At 36.6% G+C, this 22,867-nt stretch overlaps 2 protein-coding genes across 3 annotated transcripts in view; one reads left to right on the plus strand and one right to left on the minus strand.

The window, feature by feature from the left end:
• Positions 1-8,200, plus strand: part of ripk3 (receptor-interacting serine-threonine kinase 3) — an 18,753-nt gene extending 10,553 nt beyond the window's left edge. The window contains exons 8-14 of the mRNA XM_017437488.3: positions 1,763-1,924; positions 4,119-4,201; positions 4,330-4,393; positions 4,506-4,570; positions 6,222-6,273; positions 6,364-6,548; positions 6,823-8,200. Coding sequence (XP_017292977.1) covers positions 1,763-1,924; positions 4,119-4,201; positions 4,330-4,393; positions 4,506-4,570; positions 6,222-6,273; positions 6,364-6,548; positions 6,823-7,011 — 800 coding nt within the window. The 3' untranslated portion in view covers positions 7,012-8,200. The remainder of the gene's footprint in view (positions 1-1,762; positions 1,925-4,118; positions 4,202-4,329; positions 4,394-4,505; positions 4,571-6,221; positions 6,274-6,363; positions 6,549-6,822) is intronic.
• Positions 8,201-11,403: 3,203 nt separating this feature from the next.
• On the minus strand, positions 11,404-21,528 carry si:dkeyp-74b6.2 (cerebellin-1). 2 transcript variants are annotated; one of them, XM_025010900.2, is made up of 4 exons: positions 21,389-21,528; positions 15,305-15,977; positions 12,302-12,421; positions 11,404-11,975 (listed from the first exon to the last, which is right to left on the minus strand). In XM_025010900.2, exons 2-4 carry the CDS (start codon positions 15,608-15,610, stop codon positions 11,778-11,780), a joined length of 624 nt encoding a protein of 207 aa, XP_024866668.1. In that variant the 5' UTR covers positions 15,611-15,977; positions 21,389-21,528; the 3' UTR covers positions 11,404-11,777. The 2 variants fall into 2 exon arrangements, with proteins under 2 accessions (XP_024866668.1, XP_017292976.1); XM_017437487.3 differs by lacking the exon at positions 21,389-21,528 and adding an exon at positions 17,211-17,338.
• Between the last annotated feature and the right edge of the window lie 1,339 nt (positions 21,529-22,867).

The raw sequence follows: 22,867 nt of genomic DNA on the forward strand, positions 1-22,867 counted from the left end.
TGTACAAGTGGGTTAACGGATAAAGAACTGTCAAAGATAACAGCAAAGTGATCCGACAGGGCGACATCAGTTACAGAGACATTAGAAATATTCACACCCTTNACTGATAACCAGGTCCAGTGTGTGACCTTGAGTGTGTGTTGCTTGTTTGACATGTTGTGTTAGACCAAAACTCTCTAATATATTAAACAGATTTTTTGCCCCTCGGTCTTGGGGGCTGTCAACATGAATGTTGAAATCACCGACAACTGAATGAATGAGCTATCAATGAAACTCACCTACAGTACATTTAAATGGCTGCTCCTATGCCCTGATTTCACCCTCCAATTTAATCTCAAAACTATTGACCTTATACTTTTTTATATTCTTGTTAACTAGCATAAAAGATAAGTATCATTTTAGACCTTATACATCTGCTGTGTTCCATTTATTTTGGAAGTTGGAACTAAAATCTGGGAATGAGGTCACATGCAAGTTATTTATGCTCCAGTTAAAAGTCAACATAACAGTTGGACTTGCCTGTTGTTGTGCTCAGTAACCACACTCATTTATTATTATTATTATTATAAATTATTATCATTATTTAAATTAGCAGTACACATTGATAACAATGGATTTCTCTATACTGTATGTATTTAAGCACAGTAGCAACATGCCCACTGGTAGTAATTGGACCCCTTTTGTTAAAACCTTGTCTGTGCTCTAGCTTGTCATCTGAGTAACATAAAAGCATCAAACTGTCATAAGGTGGAACTATGGCGGCGAACCCAGAACGCAGACTCATCTTAATCCACAAAAATTTATTTAAATAAAACTCTAACAAAACAAAAGGCTGACGTGGCAGCAGAAACTAACAATAACAGAATCCAAAACGAAGGGAAGGCAAGGCAAGGCAAGGCACTGAACAAAGAGACATGACAAAACGGAATGATCCAGTGGTGTGTGGGAGAAACGGACAGGTTTTTATAATCAGGAGGTGATTGGAAAGTGGACACAGGTGAAGCAATTAACCAGACTAGAGACAGGTGTAGATGGGCGTGGCAGGAAGGCAAAAGAGTGACTGGGGAGGAGTGAATAGTGACAGCAAACATGAACAGGAAAAACTAAACTGAAACAATAACTCAAACCGAAACAAGACAATAATCAAAACAACAAACTGAAAATACCAAATTATGACACAAACCCCTTGTTGCCTAGATTGTGCCTATCTGTCCATTCATAAGACAGTCCACAGTAAGTTGTCCTTGGTGTAACTCCACAAACATTTAAGATAGAAAATGTCATCACAATATGGCTGCACATTGGATCTTATTTTTATTAAGATCACTGCCACCAAAGGAATCTTGAGTGGTACTCGTCAAGTCTACTGCTCTGATCATAAATCAGTTTGTCTAGACTGGTATTTATCAACAGGTAAGTTCTTCATACTGCAGCTGATAGCTGAACTTTGAGTTTAACTTTAGTTGAACTGTTTATTATTTACATGGACAATGTCATTGTCAGTGAAATTGACCTTTCACCCCATCAAAATCATGGATATACTTAATAGACACTTGTATCCAGGATTGTTGTGTGAGGGAATTAATGCTTTGGATTTTGATTAATCTGACAATTTACTGACGGGCCTATTCTGTATTGTTGATAGAGCTCTTGTTCCAGCTTAGAGCTTGAAAGATCTGACTTCTGAATACAAATTAAACGCATCATTAGAGACATTACTGATGTTAACAAATCTCTGTTTTTAATATTTTCTTCACTGCAGATGCAATGTCCAGCATAGTGAAGTTTCGCATCCCACAGGGAGATCGTCCATCGCTGGATGAGATCAGGCATCAGGCTGCGGGCCGTGCAGGATTGGCAACACTAATGGAACTCATGCAGAAGTGTTGGGATTCAAAGCCCAGCACTCGGCCCAACTCTCGAAGTAAAAAAAAAAAATCCATCCATCAATCCATTTTCTTTATCCTGTTTTCCTTTATGGGTCATGGGGGAGCTGGTACCTATCTCCAGCAGTCACTGTGCGAGAGGCAGGGGACACCCTGGACAGGTCACATGTCCATCACAGGGACATATACAGACTAACAAGACAAACAACCATTCACACTCCAAGTCACACCTAGGGACAATTTAGACTCACTAATGAACCTAACATTCATGTTTTTGGTCTGTGGAAGGAAACTGGAGTAACTCCTACATGTGCACAGGGAGAACATGCAAACTCCACACAGAAAAGCCAAGAGGTGATCTTGTAAGAAAAATACCTAACAAAGTAAAACAATCTCCATGCTGTTATTTGAGGAATGATTGAACAAAAATAAGTTACTTAAAATTGACCTAATTCAAAATGTGGATGGATACATGGTAATGACTTGCACTTATATAGCGCTTTATCTAGTCCAAGGACCCCAAAGCGCTTTACACTACAATCATTCACCCTTTCGTCCACACATTCACACACTGATGGTGGTAAGCTACACTGTAATCACAGCTGCCCTGGGGCGGGCTGACAGAAGTGAGGCTGCCATCACACCGGTGCCACCGAGCCCTCTGACCACCACCAGTACATAAACAAATGTCACACATTTTGGATTTTTTTTTAGTTCAAATCCCTGAGTAATATTGACTTTGCTAATGCCTTATTGTCCTAGGATTATTACTTTTAGTTCAGTGTTTTTACAGTTAAATGTTGACTAGTGCCAGCTGCTGAGAAGCACTTCACCACTGAGTCTTCCACATGCTGTTTGGCACACTCTTGTTGAGATTTATTGTGTATTTTCTTCACCAGTGGCTTTCTCTTTGCCACTCTCCCATACAACTTAGACTGGTGAAGAACCTGGGCAACAGTTTTGTACACACAGTCACAGCTGTCCTTAGGCTCTCTTCATACAATCATGACTTAACACTTGCCAAACAGGTTATTCCTTGCTAATTTCCACATTTCTGAGAGGCTCTTCCATGCTCTCACAATTCCCCGTCAGCAGCATGCTTCCACAAGTATATCTCCACATACATCAGTGATCACACCACGACCTGGGCATGACTCTCTTTGACCAAGTTAGGATGCAGCTATGAGATAAAAGATCACTAAATGCTAGCATGATGCTACCACTACAAGTATTGTATCTGCGCAATGACCTTGTCAAAATTCAAGAAATTATTAAAAAAAAAAAAATTAAACCATCAAACCAGGCTAGCTAGATAAAGAGACCTCCTTTACCAATTTGGTTTTGATGCAGCATCACTCTGTCACAGTGCAAAAAATGTCAGGCATAGAATCTTCATGGTCTAGTGAAATGGATGTAGATTTTATAAAATACAATGCTGAAATACTATTTCAGTGGTATAATACATGGTTTGAATAAATCTTTAGTTTTTAAATTTGTTGTGTCATGAGATCTGGGACTATTCAGAAAACATGAAGCCCCAAATGCCTAAGTCTAAGTGTCAAGTAGAGTAGCCTTTCTGTAGAGGAAGAAACCCCATTCAGCAGCATTCAGAGATGATGCAGGTGAAGAGGTTTTCTGTGTGCAAAAACCTCAACCACATGCACCCTTTTTGCTTCCTCCCTTTTCCTTGCAAATGAGAGCAGGTTTTTGCTTTGTGTCCAAAAAGTGAACGAAGGATAGCTGAGCATGGCTCAGTAATCATTTGGTGCCTAGAAACTGCCTCCACCCATGACTCTGATATGATGCTACCACGCTAATCAACCCCCACAACCTTGCTATGAAAGTTTTGTGCAAGCCCAAAATAATTGTGGATATATACAAAATGAGGAGTCAACTACATGCCTAATATGTGCCCGAAAACCTTGCCAAGACCCTGCAAAGACCATTCACGTTCTGGCTAATGTTTTATGCCATAGCGGGACCTTTATCTGATGTGAAGGAGGCATATACTAGCATTAATAGAACAGATCAACTAAGAAAAACTAGGTGTCAAAATGTAGCCCTTGTCAAAGCCAATTTGGAAAATATTGAAATAACTGATAACAAACTCTGAAGTTCTGACTTAGCTCATGCAGCTGATTACCATTTTCTACTTGTAACAAAGTCTACACTGTAACAGTTTGTGTTGCTTTAGCTTGATATTGAATCTCTCATTTTTGTGTTTTTTTGCAGTGTGCACAACTGTAACAGAAGAACTGTACAAGATGCACAAGCATTCAATTATTGATGCTGTCCACTATGTACTGAAGAAACTGGTGAGGAACAAGTCTTGCACACTCTTTGAGTCAGGCTGACATGTAAAATTTTACACGTGACACATCATAGTATTTTTATCCAGATTTTTGCCACAGCCTGATCTTGTTGTTTCTCTTCCTCTTTCAAGGACCGAAATGAAGAAGAAAGAGTAACAGATCAGATCGAGGGGCTTTCTATTACTCAGACTGAAGGTCTGTTTCATTACATGTTATTTTAATGGTCTTCATACCCCTTAACCATTATATTGTTGAAAACATAATTTTTTTCAAAATCTCTCACATGGTCTTTTTCTAATTTTTATAGTGACTTGTAGAGTTGAAGCGCAAAACCTTTGTGATGATGTGCCAACAGGACCCCCGCCAGTTCAGGTAAGATTCTTGACAGACACTGTCGCATTAATATTTCAAATTTTTCCACAAGAGGCTCAGCTTCAAAAGACTAAGTAGATTTCATTGATGATGAGCAAAACACAGTTTAAATGCCCACTCATTTTTAAAGTGTTGTCCTGCCAAATAGTTATTAGTATTTAGTACCTTATCAGCAGTGAGATCATCCCTAGGGCACAGAGTATGGCTAGGCTAATGGCTAACAACTAGCCAAACGAGTGCCCGTTTTCTTTTTGTTTTATTTTTCAAGCATATAAATCAACTTTTTCTTAAAAATGACATGATGGTGTGAAAGAACACTTTATTAGCCAACACTTTGGTATGACACGTTTGTTTAGTTTAGTGGCATCTAATCCTGGTCCTTTAGGGCCTTAATCCTACATGTTTTAGGTGTTTCCCTGTTTTGTACATACCTGATTTAAATGACTGAGTGATTAACAGGCTTCTGCAAAACTTGAAGACCTGCTGAAGAGCAGGGAAACATCTAAGACATGCAAGATAGTGACCCTCCAGGACCAGGATTAGACATGACTGTTTTAGTTTGTTTTTGTTTTCTCAACCAAACATCATCAGTGTTACTATGTGAATGTATGTGTGCTTAGCATGGCCATGTTTATGCCGATGGTGCCAAGACTGCAAATGTATCAGTCATTTAGTCAGTCCAAATGTTCACGCAACTTCTGGCGGACTGATACATTGTAGCCTCAGCACCATCAGCATATAACAAACAGTCTATCTATGCTTAGCACACATGCTTTCATTTTGTATCACAGATGTTGTTCAGTTGAGAAAACAGTGGCAAGCTAAACAAATAGTGTCATATTAAAGTGTAAAGGTTTAATATTTGCAGTGCAGTGTTCTTTCACACCAGAAGTTTCATTTTTGAGAAACAGTTGTTTTATAAATCTAAAAGACGATTAAAAAAAGCTCCCGTTTGGCTAACTGTCAGATCAGCCTGGACAAAGACTTTTGCCTCTTTCTCTGTACTCAGTACTCATGCCTGATAAAGTACTAACTATTGATAATTATTGGACAGAACATCACTTCAAAAATGATGAGAATGTCCCTTTATATTATTACCTTAGTGACACAAAATTACTCAAAAGGTTAATATTTGGTATTTTTACCAAAGACAAATATTGAGTGACGTACAGTGTGGGAGATTTTTCTTTTATTGCATCAAAATGGTGAGTCCTACATTGTTGCTACACCACAGATTTTTGCTGTTGCTGTGAGGAAATATTGCAAGCATCACTTCCTGCTTCACAGTGTTTTTTTTTTTTTTTTTTCAGGAAATAGTTGTGAACACATTAAAATAAAAAAGGGGTTTTAGGCAGCATTTATTTTGGTTATATTAATCAGTAATAGAAATTTAATTTCAGCCTAAATAAATTGATTCAAATTATTAAGTGTCTAAATTTTAGTCTTCAAATAATAATAAACTGCAATTTAGCCAAAATAAGGCCATTTTTCATCATTTGTTACCAACATATCCAGACATATTTTAGCAGTTGTCTCTATTCAGCCCACTTTTACATGATTTGTAAAATATACTTTATTTTTTATGTCAGACATTTGGTTATTGAACCATAATCTAAGTGCCAGACAAAAACTTTACTATTTTATGTTGCAGGAAATGGCTGGTAGTTGGATTGCAAATCAAAAAGACAAATCAAGAGTTGAAGGTAAAAAGGAAGCTGGAGGTGAAACTAACAAATATGTAAACAACTCATCTGTGATGGCTTTATTTATTCAGCCATGTTCTTTTTCTCCAGATCGCCTTACTGGTCTGTGTCATGTTGACCAGGCCCGCACCTCAACAGACTTTAAGATGAAAGCGTCCTCTGTTCATCCCATCCAGACATCACCACAGTCTCCTTCAACCAGGAGGTCAACTCAATTCAGGGCAACAAAACACTCACAGATGTCTTTTAAAGAACATCTGTCACCACAGTACCAGGTGTTTTTATGTTCCCACACACTCAATAAACAGCAACAACTGGAAAGTAACTTAAAAAAACTCTGCACTTAAAGCAATAGTTCAAATATTTTGAAGAGGGGTTCCTTGAAACTCTTACCTGTTGCAGATAGCTCTTTGAATGATCTCAGTTTAGAGAAATAGAGTTTAGAGTCAATCTTCTTGTTGTCACAAGAACACAATAAAAGCTCTAAATATTTTATATATCAATGTTAGCTAGGCCTTTAATTACAAACTGTTTTTCTCCTGTGTGCAGCGTCAGGTTTCCAGCCCTGACACTTTTGCCTGCCACCCTCCTTCTCCTCGTACAGTCAACATGCACTTTTCCAATGTGACTGGGTTTCAGAGTGGCAACAACAACTTCATGAACGTCTTCCATCCTGGCCTCTCAGAGAGGAAACGGCACCCATCAGCTCCACCGAGCTATGACTTCCCACATTACTGAGTGAATTTGTCAAATCTCAGATTTTTTATGTTGTTCACAGCAAGAACTTTGTCAAATACATAAAAAAACTTTAAATTTTTCTTTTAAAATCTCAATTCTGTTTTGCTTTTTTAAATTAGCCAGGATTCACATGTATTTTTTGTAACATTAAAGCATTGAAAACATTTTTTTATCAGTTCTTATTTATTCTGTTTCTTCTGGGTTTTTTTTTATTTTTTTTATCCTCACACCTTCTTTTTGTACTGTCAGTAGTGTGAATACAAGCAAATACTTTTTTTTTTTTTACCATCTGTGATCAGAAAATATCTAGTCCCACTGCCAACTTGCCTCAAGATGCCAAAAATTTCCACTATAATTAGAAGATGTGAATATTCTGTATGTTTTAACATAGTTAACATTGGTGTGTTTGACATCTTGAAATGGGGCTCTGTTGAAAAGTTATGAACAATTATTATCTTACCTGTTGTAGGTAGCTCTTTGAATGACCTCAGTTTAAAAAAATAGTTTATTTGAATTGACAAGCTAAAGGCTAGTCTGAACAGAACCAAGAGCAAAGTGGACTGCCATGTTAAAACAAATCTAATTGTAAAACGTTTGTTACGGTTTATGTAAATGCTAATTTAAGAACCTTTTAAAAAATTTTTGAAACCTCTGTATCAGCAAGGAAGGTCTACAGCTAGCTGTCATTGCTGCTGCTATGTGTACTAACAAATAAGTAATGTAAATTTAGTGGTGATGTAAACGTTTTGAAAACTTGTTTGCATAAAATTTTGGGCAATTTTTGAAACTGGAGTTGTTTCAAGATGGCAGCAATCTGCTTTGGTCTGCTCCTATCAAACTCGCTGTTATCTTGTCATCCTGTCAGAATTAAACTGTATTTCTCCAAGATGAGATTGCTTAAAGTGAAATCTACAGGGAATTTGTTTTCTTTTTGTGTTGCATTAGGATTAAAACAAACATAATCCATCAACCTACACATAACATGCTGTCATATAAAAGTCTTTGAAAAATGCAATTTTTTTACAGGTGCTTGTTGCATTCAGTTTTATTATTTTAAATGAAACATTCCTTTTGTAGCAAAAAAAAGTTCAGATAGAGAAGGAATTAACTGAAATTAATTACTGAAACTTTTATACATATGAATAATTGTACATTTTTAAATAAACCTTTTAAAAAGCAAATTTGATTTTTAACTTGTTTGTGTGCGTGTGGATTAAATGTCACATTGGATTTTAACATTTCCTTCAGTTTTGAAGCTTCAGTGATGGGTTGAAAGAACTAGATCTTAAATATTTGTTAGATATTATATGCAGTGTGGAGAAAGTTATTCTATTTAAGTCTGTGGTACTATCTTCAACAGTGGATAAAAATAATTTGGCTTAGCAGTATAGGTGTAGGTATATGACATATAAAACATATGCAACACCCTAAATAAACTTTACAGTAGTTAAAATATCATTGTCTACTATGATTCAGATAATTTAAAACATTAAGGTTTGGCTGTGTGTGTTGGGGGGGAGTAAGAGCTATCTTTTCAATAAAGTTTTCATTTGAAACACAAATTCAAACTCCTTTCCCTTTAAATTTTTACACTTTATTTATTTTACCTTATTTTATATATATGTTTTGCTTGCCACTTGTTGGAGTTGCAAAGATATTCAGTTGTTCAAAAAAATATGCTCAAGTGAGATGATGAAAGAAACAAAACATTAAAATCAAAATGTCTCGAGTTTTATTTCGAAATTATGTTAGCAGAGACTCAGAAAGTCTTTAAAAAGGTTTATTAATTGTTTCCTCATTGGAGCATAATAGATTTAATTTGTCTATATTTAAATTGTAACAATGTTCATTGTTATAAACTGTGATTTGACAACAGTGCATTGGTCATGCACCTCCCAATTTTTGTAACTTCACGCGAACCGCACGCATCGCGCTCCATTCAAAATGGACGATTTTGGCGCTTTAGCGGAGCTGGTTCGTCTGTATCAGCATTTATGTGATCCCTCTATGAGAGATCACAAAGATAATCAAACAGTTTAAAACTCATAGAAGGAGATTACTGCTGCAGTCGATAAAAAGGAGTGTTTATAGACCACAGAGGGAAGAAATGTTAGTCCTATGATGGGCGAATCACAACTAATAATACAGTACAGTTTACTATCCTTATAATGTCATATATGTACTCAACATTTCATTTGAGGCAGATAAATCAATGAAAGTGAAACTGAATACTTTAAGTTTAAACATCCTCTCTGTACGTGCAGCCATGTTTGGTGTGGGACAACTATCTGCTCTCTTTTTTTTACCACATTTCTGCTGGTTATGTAGTGTACTGCCCCCTGTCTCTGTCTAGAATACTGCACAGATGTAAGCGTCAAGTATAAACGCCTCCACTGCTCACTCAGGTCTGCACGCTGTTTGCGGAGCCCTGCGCAACACTACAAACCATGACTATAACTGAGCCTTAATGCTACAAGCGATGCGGCTTTGTAATTTGCCAAAGTCGTACTAAAACATTACGACTTCTTACATATATAAGGAGCTCTGGATTATAAGGTGCACTGTTGTTTTTTGAGAAAATTGAAGGCTTTTAAGTGCAGTGGTTATAGCAATTTTTGTGTTTTTTAAGGTCCACTGACTGTGGCGGTTATGTTGACTTGGATTGACTCTAAAAGTTAATGAGTTGTGAATGTACATCCATTGATTACTTTGAGAGTTTCATTAAACTCATCCATTAGCTCATGAGATGTTTTCCAAACAGACAGCCATTGCCATTAACTATTGGAGTCCAGTAGTTCCTGGCCTCTTCCCCGAAGTTACTCACGTCTCTGTGTGTCTCTTTCCCAGGTTATCTCCGTGCTCAAGTTTTCTACTCCAGAACATTTCTCAGTCTCACGCTGCACTTCAGGTCTCTAAGTCTGCCTCACATCCTGAGGTTTATTGCTGGCAGCTTCCTGGAAGTTCTCCTTGAGAACCCCCTCCGATTGAACTCTGCTCACCCTCCTAGCTAACCAGGATGCTAACCACCATCTCGCACCACCAGCTTCAAGCTCTCAGACCCCACTCATCTCTCCCTGGCGGTGTACCATCAACTCTTTTTTTTGTAAACAACCTCTCCAGTCATCCATTACTCATTTTATTTCTTTCCAATCTAACCATTTCACCTCTTCATACAGTTGAAGACCTGTTCCAGTTCCCAGTCCCAGACCATCCTCTTCAGTACTCAAATCCTTTAATAAACATTTTAAATCTGCTTCTTTCTCTTGAGTGTGTTCTGCATGTGGGCCAAATCTGTAACTAAAACCATGACAATTTGCTCTTGAATCAAGTTGACTTTAAAAGTTAATCAGTTACAGATATACATCCAATGATTACTTTGAGAGCTCCATTAAAAATCATCCAGTAGTTCATGATATTCTGCTAAGAGACAGACAAAACACACACACACACACACTTATCTCCCACCTTTTGCTTTCTGGAAGTGTTTTTTTTTTTTTAAATTAAAGTTAAACTAGAACCATGAACTTAACACTGAGAAGAGACTAGAGGTAAGGCAAGTATATTTTAAGTGACCAGGAAGGAACTGGGAACAGTCTTCTGTTCCCATAATATAGTATTCTTTTTTGACTTCACACATGACTCTGTAAAGTGCTAACACCGACCTCTGCTGTGTACCAGGAAGCTGACATAAATCAGTTGTGATGGTCCAGCATGAACCCAGCAAGTTTCTGGCATTGGTTCCCTTTTTCACTGCCAATCCTCCATCTGCCACCGGATCCACTGCAGAGAGACACTGTGCACAGTTTTTGTACATCAGCAGGGATGACAGAACTCAGGGCTCGGGTTTCTGAATGGCTGATGGTTTGAATTCCAAAATATCAGCTTTAATAGGTGTATAAATTTTGAACATGATAGTCACCTGTTTTTTTCAGTTAATTCTTGGTGTTTTATTATTTTTGTTGTCAGAGTCCTAAGGATAGCATTGAATATTCACAATTTTCAAACCAATCGCATGTTAGTGTGAAGACTTTAGGCATTTGATCAGATATATGACCATTTCCTGATTAGAAAGACAAAATGTTAGTTTGCACTGTTATTGTTTAGAACAAGGTAGTTTAGTTATTTCTCTTTACAACTAAATAGCTAAAATAAACTACATAAAAGGACAAAAAAAATGTTGATCCATAGATCACTTTAGGTTGTTTTTTTTTATTATAAAGGTTGCCATTTAAAACTCAGCCACATGGCTTGCTGGTCATTTGGACGCAAACACTCAGTGAGACTGCAACAGAAAATTTGCCCATTTTCTTGGAATTTTCCCACAGTGAGATGCTAAATTAAGCAATTAAAGACTACCATGCCCATGAGGCTAATGAGAAGACAGACAAACAGTAACCAGCTATTTTATTTATTGACACAAACATTTTTCTTTTAATTCAGTTTCATGCATGAAAGGAAAATCACAAACTTTAGCCAAAATTACACCTGGTGTGAGTGAGCACATTAGGACAGACTAAAGTCTTTGTAACAGATGAAGTCCAATGGTAGTGGAAATTACAATAAAGAATGTTTGGTGTAAAGTGAATTTACTCAACCATCTGATTCACACATGAAATGCCTGATGTGAATACCATTATTTGGGTGTACATGTATCCATGATTGCTATCTCTTTCATTTTAAAGGGTTTTAGTAACAAAGCAATCTTTATTTTTGCCCCTCCTGACCTCCATACAACGCAACCTTTCCTAATCGTTCCGCAACAGACCCTACAAGGGGAACACCAGAAACCCAGAAAAGGTGGAGTACTTCCACCCTCCCATCAGGTTCCCCCTCTCCAGTTTTAGGTAAGCCTTGTCTCCTCGCTCCAGTATCACCAGCCCAGCGTTGGTGGCTGCTTCCCTCGTCACATCCTGGTCACCTGCAAAAGCCGAGATCACTGGCCAGCCGTTGAGAACTAAACTGACCTGAAAACAAACAAGAAAGAGAGTAGGTGCAGATTTTAAATCAATGGCAAAAGATCTGAGAGGACGCTACCACCTGTGGCTCTCAATTTACTGTAAAAGTCTTTACTGTAACTATATGGCATTTTTAAGGTGATTGTAGCAGTTCATCTAGAAGGTGGGAAAAACAATTGCTCTTCTGGAGATGTAGATAACTTGACTGAGTCACAAATGTTTTTGGACTGTTGGTAAAGGTCTCTTACACAATAGGGTCAATGCACTACTGTCAGTAAAGGCAAAAAGCAAACAGGAACCTTTAAGTGTCCATCCATCCTTAAAGCTGTTCTTACTTGTATTGTCTGCCTGTTGTAAACTTTAACAACATGGAAGCTGAAACTGTAGACTCCTTTCCTGGGGGCCACAAAGATGCTTGTTGCTGGATCAAAATGGCTGCCAACGTTCACTAAAATCTAAAGATGAGAAAAGAAAAAAGCAGAAAATTAAACAAAATACAGCCAAGCAACTTATGGCTGACTAAGACCCCCTTCACATGCTGATCCTGCTACAAGATAAAAAAAAATCTGTCAGAATTTGGATGTTCTTTGCAGGGTCTTGGTGAGGTGCATATTAAGAACACAATGGGGTCTGCATTATATGTGAAAATAGGTAATAGAGTTCTTAGCATGCACAAAACCTCTGTAGCAAGATGGAGTGTGTAATGTGCTGCTTAGGATGCGAGATTGCGATGAAGTAAATATTCACTGTAAATATTCCCACTGATCTATAGATCACTGAACGGCTCTGTACCTAGTATACTAAAGACTTGTTATCATTATCAATATCATTATATCAACTGTTCTGTTAACTAGAATTGCTTTTGATTTTTTTGAAGTTTTTATCTCTGTATTTCTGTATTTGATTCTGTACCTGATTGTTGTTTAGGTTATACATCACTGACAAACTTACAGACTGTTAGTTTACTCAAATTACCTGTTATAGTTATACCAATCATACTATTAACTAAAACTCCTCATTACTCTGTTATAGTTCTGTTTTTCAAATGCCTCCTCTTAGAGGAAAGTTTATTCACTAATATTACTATTAGCTAAAATTTACCTGATTGATATTTATTATTTCTGTATTTCTGTATTCTGTTGTTGTTTCTGTGTTGTAAAGCACTTTGGATCGCCTTGCTGCTGAAAAGTGCTATATAAATAAATTTCACTTTACTTCACTGCAATCTGCTGGCTTCCTCAGATAACTTTTACTAATTGTCATTTTAGAATGTATATGAATATTTTTGTACAGTGCCCTGAAATGACTTTTGTTGTGGTTTGGTGCTATATAAATATACTGAACTGAATTGAATAAATTGAATTGAGGCAAATATGGCAGCCTATCCATGACCTGGGGTCTGTGGCTTGGTTACTAAGAAACTAAAGCAGAACTGGCCATCCTGATGCCTAGGCTAGGACAATATCATGCCCAGTGTTTTGGAACTAGAGATTAATTCTAATTGGACTAACAAGCTCACAGCTACGTAAGCAGGGCCAAAACCAAAGTGGATTGCTGCTGTCTTATAGCAACATTATACTGAGAAATGTCAAAGTATTTCATCCAAGTATACTTTCATAAAGTTTGACACCACTTATTAACAAAACAATTTGATGATTTTTTACAAGCATTATTATTAGCAGCAGCTGCAGCCACTTCCTGTAAAAATACTGTATTTCTGCTAAAATAAACATGTAATGTGAAATTGATAATATAAAAGTTTATGACTTAAAGCTGAACAGAAATCAAATCTAAAAAAATTGACATTTCATGAATGTTATTTCATCAAACACACCCACACAACATTCCAGGGACCCATTTTTCTGACCTAAAACTTAAATAACTTGTTTTTAGCATTTTAGTCTATAATGTCCGAAGTGGGTGATTTGTGGGGCAGAGTTGCCGTTCATGACGTGCGCTGTGCCCCAGCCGGCTGCTACTGTCCAGTTGTTTACTAGTGGAAATGGAAGAAGAAGTCTTTTTTGAATACAAAGAAATGCCGAAGATTTCACGAGAACAATAGATATACAAACATATCAGGATGAACCTGAACCGATGGCTGGATTATCGTAATCAGATGAAAACTCTTCAGATTTGTATTCTAATGATCACAAGGACTGTCATGGCTGACAAAACAATGCACATAACGAACGAGTCAGGAACGTGGAATGGTAAGAACCAATTACCTCCAGACTGTTGTCATGACATCAGTACACAAAATTAAAAAACAACAACACTGGCAAGAGAGAGATAATGTTGCTAACTGGATGCTAACTGGATGCTAACTCATTAAAAATGTGAGCAGGCTTGAGAGTAGCGTTTATGAACTCTTACACCAGAGTAAACTGATAAATAGCAGTTTTAGGCTATGACATTCATTTTGGTCTTTCATGCAAATTATTATCATGAAACTAAACCAAAAAACTTGAATGAAATAGTGTCAGGATTTGGGGGTCTTTGGTTATGTTTTTGGATTGGGTTTATTGTGTCTTTCATTTTGTTTGATTGTCCTCATCTTTAGTTTTGTCTTTGTATAGTTTTTGTTTCTTGTGTTTTTGTTATTATTCACTTTTCCTCTGCTCAGTAGTTCTATCAGTCCGCCTCAACCACCCACACCTGTCCTGCGTTACTACTCAGTCACTAATCCATCCACTAGTTCATAATATATTATGCTAACATACAGACAGGCAATCCCCCCTCCCCTCCAACACACATACACATACACACACCCACACACACACACACCCACACACACGCACACACACAAACAGGCATATACATTTTGGTGTGTTTTGTTTTAATCTTCTTGAGTGATACTTTACCTTTCATCCCACAACTCAACTTTCTTTGCAATCCAAATACCTGCAATATATCTAATAAAATTTCTCAAACTGTAATTGTTTTATTCAGTTAGGTTTGTAATCAAAATTTAACTGCTTGGCATAAAGTATCTCAGGGGATAAAATTTTAACTTTATCTCAGGAAAACTGCTGTTATTGTTTTTTTGGGACATCTTCAAATTGTTAAAAATATGTGCAAGTCTGTGTAAAATATTTTATTATGGACAATGTGTAGGTTCATTTCTTTGTTTTCATCTTTGCCAGTGTAAAAATTCTTCCAAATCAGTTTGTGGACAAATGTCGTTCTCTGCTGAAATTATAGTTGCAACAACTCTAACTCCTTTAAATTTGCATGGGGGCTCTAACATCAAATGAATTGACTTTGAACATGGTGCAACATCATTACTGTTTCTGTTTAAAAAGTTATGCTTAACCTTTTCAGACATCATTACAACCCACCTGGTCAAAGTAGATGGTCATGGTGCGATTGCTCATCTCTGAGGGTTCATGGTTGGTGTTACGGATGGCAGAAAATGCCACCCGGCCGGTTCCAGACCTCACTGACATGCCCAGAGCATTTCCTGATGGCTCTGCTGATGGAGTGGAATCACACACAACCAGACACTTTCCCTCCAACACAATTGGCTCAGTGTCATTTTGACATCTGACTCCTGAAGGCCCCCAGTGGCCTAGAAGCAGCAGTCCAACAAGAAGGACCACCTGGGGTGGCAGGGTGGGTGCAGCAAGGAGAGACAGAACACCCATTGTTCTATTGAACAAATTTTAGGTGTGTCTTGTTCTTCTGTTTGTATTTTTCTCCTGAGTGGTCACACAACCTCTTCAGCAACAACTTCTTGCAATACACTTTACTTTAGCGACAAGGGCATTCTTTTACCAGGAAAGAAACCAGAATCCAGAGGTTCCTCTCATTTTGTTTAATGATTCAAGTAAAGATAAAAGTTCTGCCAGCACTGTCAGGGGTTGCATCCCCTCTGGTGACAACTTCTAGTTGGCATCAAGATAGCAGCTTTCCTTCACAGCAGACAGGAAGTAGTTGAAGGTATCCAACTCAATAGGCCACAGTTGCTGATAACCAACTGGGGCAGACACAGGAGTTTTTGAAGCTTCAGGCCTGTGAATTAGTAGATCAAGTTATATTAAGATTTAATAAAATATAAAAAAACTAAAAATTCTTTAAATTCTTCAAATAAGAAAACAGTAAAAGTTAAACTTGAGATACAGAGGAGATGCATGCATAAGTACCGTGGAGGTACTTCATGTATTTTTAGGTAATAAAGGCTGTTCTATTGGCTTTTTTTACAAAGAACCATTAAAACACAAATAAACAAATTAGCAGACAGTTTCTTCATCTTATTTGTAAAGATATAAATATATTTTGTTCAGATGTGTGACTTAGTCAACCAAGAAAATCCCAAATCACACAATCCAAAGCTAAAACTTAAGAAATTACTTTGGCTCTTCTGTCATCATCAGCCCAGAGACTCACTCACTCACTCACTCACTCACTCACTCACTCACTCACTCACTCACTCACTCACTCACTCACTCACTCACTCACTCACTCACTCACTCAATAGATCAGTAGCAAGATGCCTATATCATAATAAATTCTAGCCATTATTCTAGCCATAGTGTTCCCTTGATTTTTGTAATAAATAAAAATTAAAAACATAAAACTGCTGAAATGATTGTTAGAATCCAATGACCACCATGAAGTCTTGAGACATTTCAAGGCTACAACCTAAAATGGTGCAAACTGAGTAAAAATGAACCCACAATAAATCAAAACTTGGGGTAAAAATGATAAAACTTTGCAAAAGCTGATAATGCTGTGGAACAAATTAAGGTATGAGGTAATGCTTTGGGCAGGAATCAGCCCACATAGGAGCTGCCAGCTGGATCAGGAGGCAGGATTGTGGACCATCACAGTCCCACCACCGAGAGGCCATCTGGAGGTAAATAATTTCCATTCCCATGCATCTTTTCTATTCATCCCTCTAGCTGTGGCTGCATTCTTTCACATAAACTCAAACTCAAACCTTGGTACAAAAGTAAGTCTACCAAAAACACCAATCTTTGTCTTGTAAATTATAAAACCATAATTTGAACTTTTTTTCTTAACCCTCCTGAAGCCCTCCAAAGAGAGAGAGAGACAAAGAGAGGTAGAGAAGCTCTTGTAACTTCAGGTCAATTTAAGCCGAAGGCCACGGGAGGGTTAAAAAAGAGCAGAATCTTTTTTTTTTTTAAAAATAAAACCTTAACCTTAACCAAACCGTCACAAATAAAAGCATTCGGACAAACAGAACCTAAAACATGGTTAGAAACCCACCACAACAACACCCACCTCTAACTTCTGCAGCAGAACACAGAAAGCAGCTCGTCTCAGAACAGTTAAAGAATCCCAAGAGCTTTTGCTTCATCTGTTACCTCCACCTTTATCTCTGCTCCTCCTCTCTATTCCCCCTCTCCTGTGACTATTTCTGTTCCAGGGAACCCCTGTGTTAGAACAGACGTTTAATCACATCACAAGCATATTCTGTTTTCACGCCTCTTCGACCCCCTACCTGCTCCCCCTCACTCTTCTATTCTCTATTTTAGTAGTATCCCACTGAGGATGCTGGGAAAAACAGAGTCTGAAATGGTCCTTTGTTTTTGCAGATGCTTGTATAATAATTAGAATTTTAAATTTTGGTTATTATTTCACACTTGTCTAAAAAGTTCATTGTAACTTGCTATTAACAGAACTATAAAATTTGATGATTTGGCACTGTCACATTTAGACCTTGGTACTCAGTTTTCTGTCTTAAATTTGAATCACATTTATGGGGCTTAAAGTTTAGTTGGAGAAAACATTTTTATCAAGTGTTTTACTTAAAACAAAAACATATTAAAATATATTTTCCCTATAAACCAGGAAGGCTTGCTCTGTAGCCCCATCTACACTATCACTTTTTAAATGGATATTTTTCCTTTGCTATATATATTTTTTCCATCCACACTATTCTAATAAAAACACTACTGAAAGAATGTCCTCATCAAAATATAGAAAAACATCATGCTTAGATTGGCTAAATATTCTCCCTTTTCTTTTATCACTAATACCTTTTAAAATCTTTTCTTAGTAATAAATAGTTTCAGCAATTGATCGAAGTTTGATGTCAGCAGGATCAGGATAAAGTGAGACAAATGTAAAGCCATACAAACAAACAACAAAAGGTGCAAACAGCTTCATTGTTGTTTGGATTTCTAGGGTACGAAGTGATAACGGGTGTGTGTGAAATACGCTGCTACGTCATTGTTTCTGTAAAACTGTAAGTCCACACAGAGACAAAAAGATTTTAAAAATCTTCATTTCTGAAATCAACATAAAAAAACGTTTTTCTCAGATGTTTTGACTTTTTTTTAGGTACAGCTTATTAGTAAAAACCTATTAATAATCAGATAGTTTTACATCTTACTCACAATTTTTACTAACAGTCAGTGGTGACTGGCAAACAACTCTAACTTTTATTGTAACTTAACTAAAAACATAAAACCTTTAACAGTTGCACAAGTAAAAACTTTTAAAAAATCAGGTTTTTTTGCAGTAAACAGAGAACATTGCACACAATTAAGCTAGATTTGTACTCAATGAGAAGTGAAGTAATATATTTAATTGATATAGTCCTGTTGCTACTACTTTAAATACACAAGTCATCTCTCTGTTGAAATTATGGAGAAACTATTTTTTATTGTGCTCACTTCTATCAGGAGCATTGTATGTTTTCTAATTGAAGCTGCATTTACTGATCAAATAAAGGTTCCTCTTCATGAAACTGTTAAGCTACAAAACTATTTACAAATGTTATTATATCTGTAATTCATTTGTAGCATACCTTGGCTCAAGTTCTCTTGATATTTATACATTATAAAGTAAACATCCTTTACATCGTGTCTGACATATCAACATTCACTATCCCCAAAGTGTTTTTGTCTGATTCTGAAATCCATGTTTCAACCCTTAAACCTACATTTTATGGTAGCATAGGATGTAACATATGTGGGTGTTCGACTGGGATATGAAACCAATTCCTTTTGCACTGAAAATCTGAACCATACTCTTAGATTGTAAAGATGATTCTACAGATACAAGGAAAACTTCAATAAAAGGCCAGAAAACATGAGGGTTTGACTTTTTTTGTTTTGTTTTTTTGCCCTGGTGGAAGGCGGACGTATTCTTCTCTCTGTCTCCTCGGGCCTCGGGCCTCGGGCCTCGGTAATGTTAGTACCTTAGTTTAGTTATGTTTAGACCTTAGTAATTGTTATGTCGGCCGTATAGAGGGTCTAGTACCATTTAGAAAGCTTGGTATCATTAGTTTAGCATTCTCATGTTTTAGATTATTTATCCAAACTGTACACTTAGTTTAGTTTATCTTGTTTAGCTTTTGTGTTTCATTGTTTAATTCTGTAACTCTGTCTGTAATTTTGTTCTTGTGTTGTAAAGCACTTTGAGTTGCCTTGTGCTGAAAAGTGCCATATGAATAAATGTACCTACCTACCTACCTACCTACTAAGGAATGGTTTAATCAATACTTGACTTAAACAAGACGTCAACATTCAGGTTGTCCAACTGTCTATAGTCTTGATAGTTGAGCTCAGAGGTTTAAATACACTCACCACACTAGGTAACAAAATTTCACTTTCATTTGTTCCTGTGTTAGAACTAGAATTTCCCAGTTCTTTAAAACTAAACATGATGAGAACAAGAACAACAAAAAACAACCCAATTCTGATTCCAAAACTTCATTTTTGTGGTTAGACCAATTGATTTACGAATTTGCATTTGTCATAGTTGTAGTCTTAAAAATTTAGTTTTCAAAACATGGCAAATTAGTTTAAACAATACAAAAAAAGACAATAAAATATTGTAAAAAAAATGCCAAAACTTCATCCTGTAAGCCAAAAAAGCAAAGTGTAAAAGTAATAATGGGCTTTTTCTATTAGTCTGCTGTTTCTTTTTCTGTTGAGTTGGGTAATAGCACTTACTTGCCAGGAACAAAAATCAATGATCACAGTGTCATCAGCATGAATAATTGTTGTGGAAGAAATCAATTTCCTGGCACTGTTAAGTGAAATCACTCAAACAGGTTTATTTATGTATGGTGCACGACATACAGAGAGTCTTAAAGACAATTAAGAATTAACATCAGAGTCCCAGGTCTGAACAGGAAGCTCTGAACCAAAGCTCTGCCTCCAGAGTCCACACAGGAGCTGATATCTAAGATATCAGAATGTTGGTCGTTGAAGAGGAGACAGGAAGTAAGGTCAGTCTGGTTTCAGTGAAGAGTAACAGGGTCATTTGGTGAAAACCTCATAGGCTGTGGAACTCAGACAGAACATAGTCAGGTGTTATCTTTAAAAATTTAATTAAATATTTGAACAGTTCTTTTCGCAGTGTGCAATGATTTTACAACATACCACTTCAGTGAGTTTGAAAACAAAAATTAAGTGCACAAATCTGAATTTGTGTATTTTCACTTAACCCACTTAGAGTAAAAAACGTGTAGAGGTCCAAATATAAACCAGTTCTGATTAGTGTTATCAGATTGGAACACCCAATTCTGCCCAGGTTTTAACCATCTAGCTGTTTGTGCAAGGTGAAGTTTAAGAATTTAAAAGTAGTACTCCTTAGTTTTTCCATCAACTTTGGGTATTTCACTAGTACCACAGCATGATGTTACCACCACCATGCTTAACAGTTGATAAAGTGTTCTTAGATATGAAAGCCTCAACTTGACTCCTCCAAAATACTTCTTGTTCAGTCTTAGTCCTAAAACCTTTTTTACTGAAGACATGTGACTTGTCCAGGTGGGCAACTACAAATTTCAGACGAGCTTGAAGGTGTCTCTAAAGGAGCAGTTCACGGTAATGTAAAACTAGCTTCACTGTGAACAGTGACACTGGTGTTCTAGCAATTTCCTGTTCCTGTAATTTCCAGTTCATGGTAGGCTTTTAAGGTAGATAGAAATTATACATTTACAATCACAGATTCATAAACTTCATCCAAAGAAAGACTGCTGCAGGTCTACAGGTTATATGGTTTACAGAGACCTTGTGACCAAACTGTAACCATCTGTGGGGGACGGCTGATGAATGAAGGGTGCCAAATTCATATTTTCAGCACGGAGTTGTTAAAAACAGGCTATCATAGCTTGGATCTTCTTCCTTAGAAAGGCTGGCAGTGACTGTATAGGACTGGTGCTTTAGACATAAATGAGTCACATGGAAGTGATCAGTAATACCAAGGAGGAGTTTAGAATGGATTAATTTATTTACTGAACAACATAACTTTGCTCTCACTCAAAACCAAAAGGTACAAAAGTTGCATTGTGACCTCTTTGTTAAATGAAAAGTACCTGATATATTCTTTCCATTTTGTAGGCTTTTATTGATCAACCATTTATATTGTTCTACACATGGATGCAAAACAATAAACTGGAAACATTTACAAAGATATCTTAGTCTTCTGTTGCTGATACTTACAGTGAAGGCCCACCACAACATCCAATATTTTGTCCAGAATGTGGATGACATGTTTTATCTGATTGTCTGTGAAGAGAACTTTATTTGCTGAGATCCTCCATGTCTGGTTGTCAAGGTACACATGAGTATTAGACTACAGTTGTATTTCTTGTTCAGCTTTTAGTAAAAAGGAACCGAAACTGTCTGTGAACACCTGACAAATCTGTGTGCTGGAAAGTATGAGTCATTTGTTTAAGGTCAAGAATTTCTTCCTCATTTTTGTGTGGGTGCAGCCTCACCTTCTTCCAAGACAGTAAAACACCTACTGGCTTTGATAAAAGACAACAAACTGAAACTTATTGGTGAGTGAGAAAATTCAAGAAATATTTTTATTTTTGTAGTGCTGAGACTTAGACAAAATCTTGAACAATTTTTAATCTGATGAAAGAAAATTTAAAAATCAAACTTTAAATCACCCCCTAAAACATACTAAACTAAACTAAAATGAAACTATGGATGCTGAGCTGCTCTGGTCGTTGCTTAAGTGTGATATTTCAGTGTAGATCAAAAAGGTCAAAGGTCAAAGATTCTACTTACAGTGTAGCAGTTCTCACTCCAGTCTGTGCCTCTTCTTTATCATGAGGCCTTTCTCAAAGGTTTCTCTGTATGCAGGTTTCTTTTTCAATGTTTTTTTTCTAATTTTATTACAAAACTTTGAAGCTCTCTTTGTACCAGAATGTGGCTTTAAAATCTGCTATGGTAATATTTATTTTTCACACACGACTGAGCTTTAAATGCATTCTGTGAGTTGGTGAACAATTTAAAAAAAAACTAAAATATAATGTACTAATGGTATCTAAAATAAAACAACAACAGCTATAAAATAATTAGTTGTAAAAATGTGTGTATTGTGACTTATGAAATGTTGACCGCATGCTGCCAGTGCCAGTCCTTTGTATCTCCGTGCTGCACAACTGGTTATTGATGATCTCACTCACATCCACAGAGAGTTAGTCTAAAAATGTATTTATTAATTAAACAAACCTCTTTCTGAATGTTTAAAATTACAGCTCCTTTACTTAAGTAAAAGGTGGGATCAAGAGATGTTAGTCCATACACCTCATATTAAAAAGTATTGTTTTTTGTAATTGTGAAAGTTTAAAAACTTGTAGCTTATATGTTACTGTCTGGAGGCTTATCCTGGTTAAGTTTGGGTTGTGTTTTTCTGTTTTGTTAGGGCTTTTTCTTGTCTTCATGATCATATGTCTGTGTTTTGTTACTTTTGTTGTTTTATTGTGATTCCTGTGTTTTGATTTACTCACTTGTATATATGTTCTTGCTTCCTTGTGTTCCTTGTGCCATTATTCACTCTCTCAGTTTAGGTTTGGCTTATATGTGCAGAAAAAATAATTACAGAAAGTTAAAAAACATTGGGCTGATAAAATAGTGAGAAAATTTTAGAGGTGAAAAAAATATGATGAACAACTGCAAACAGAGATC

The sequence above is a fragment of the Kryptolebias marmoratus genome, linkage group LG7 (genome assembly GCF_001649575.2).
Source record: "Kryptolebias marmoratus isolate JLee-2015 linkage group LG7, ASM164957v2, whole genome shotgun sequence".
NCBI classification, from domain to species: domain Eukaryota; kingdom Metazoa; phylum Chordata; class Actinopteri; order Cyprinodontiformes; family Rivulidae; genus Kryptolebias; species Kryptolebias marmoratus.

Coding starts and splice junctions, on each gene's coding strand:
- si:dkeyp-74b6.2 (XM_025010900.2), bottom strand. CDS start 15,610: ATGGGTGTTCTGTCTCTCCTTGCTGCACCCACCCTGCCACCCCAGGTG. Junction 12,422..15,304: donor TGACCATCTACTTTGACCAG/GTGGGTTGTAAT, acceptor TCTCATCTTTAG/ATTTTAGTGAACGTTGGCAG. Junction 11,976..12,301: donor ACAACAGGCAGACAATACAA/GTAAGAACAGCT, acceptor GTTTGTTTTCAG/GTCAGTTTAGTTCTCAACGG.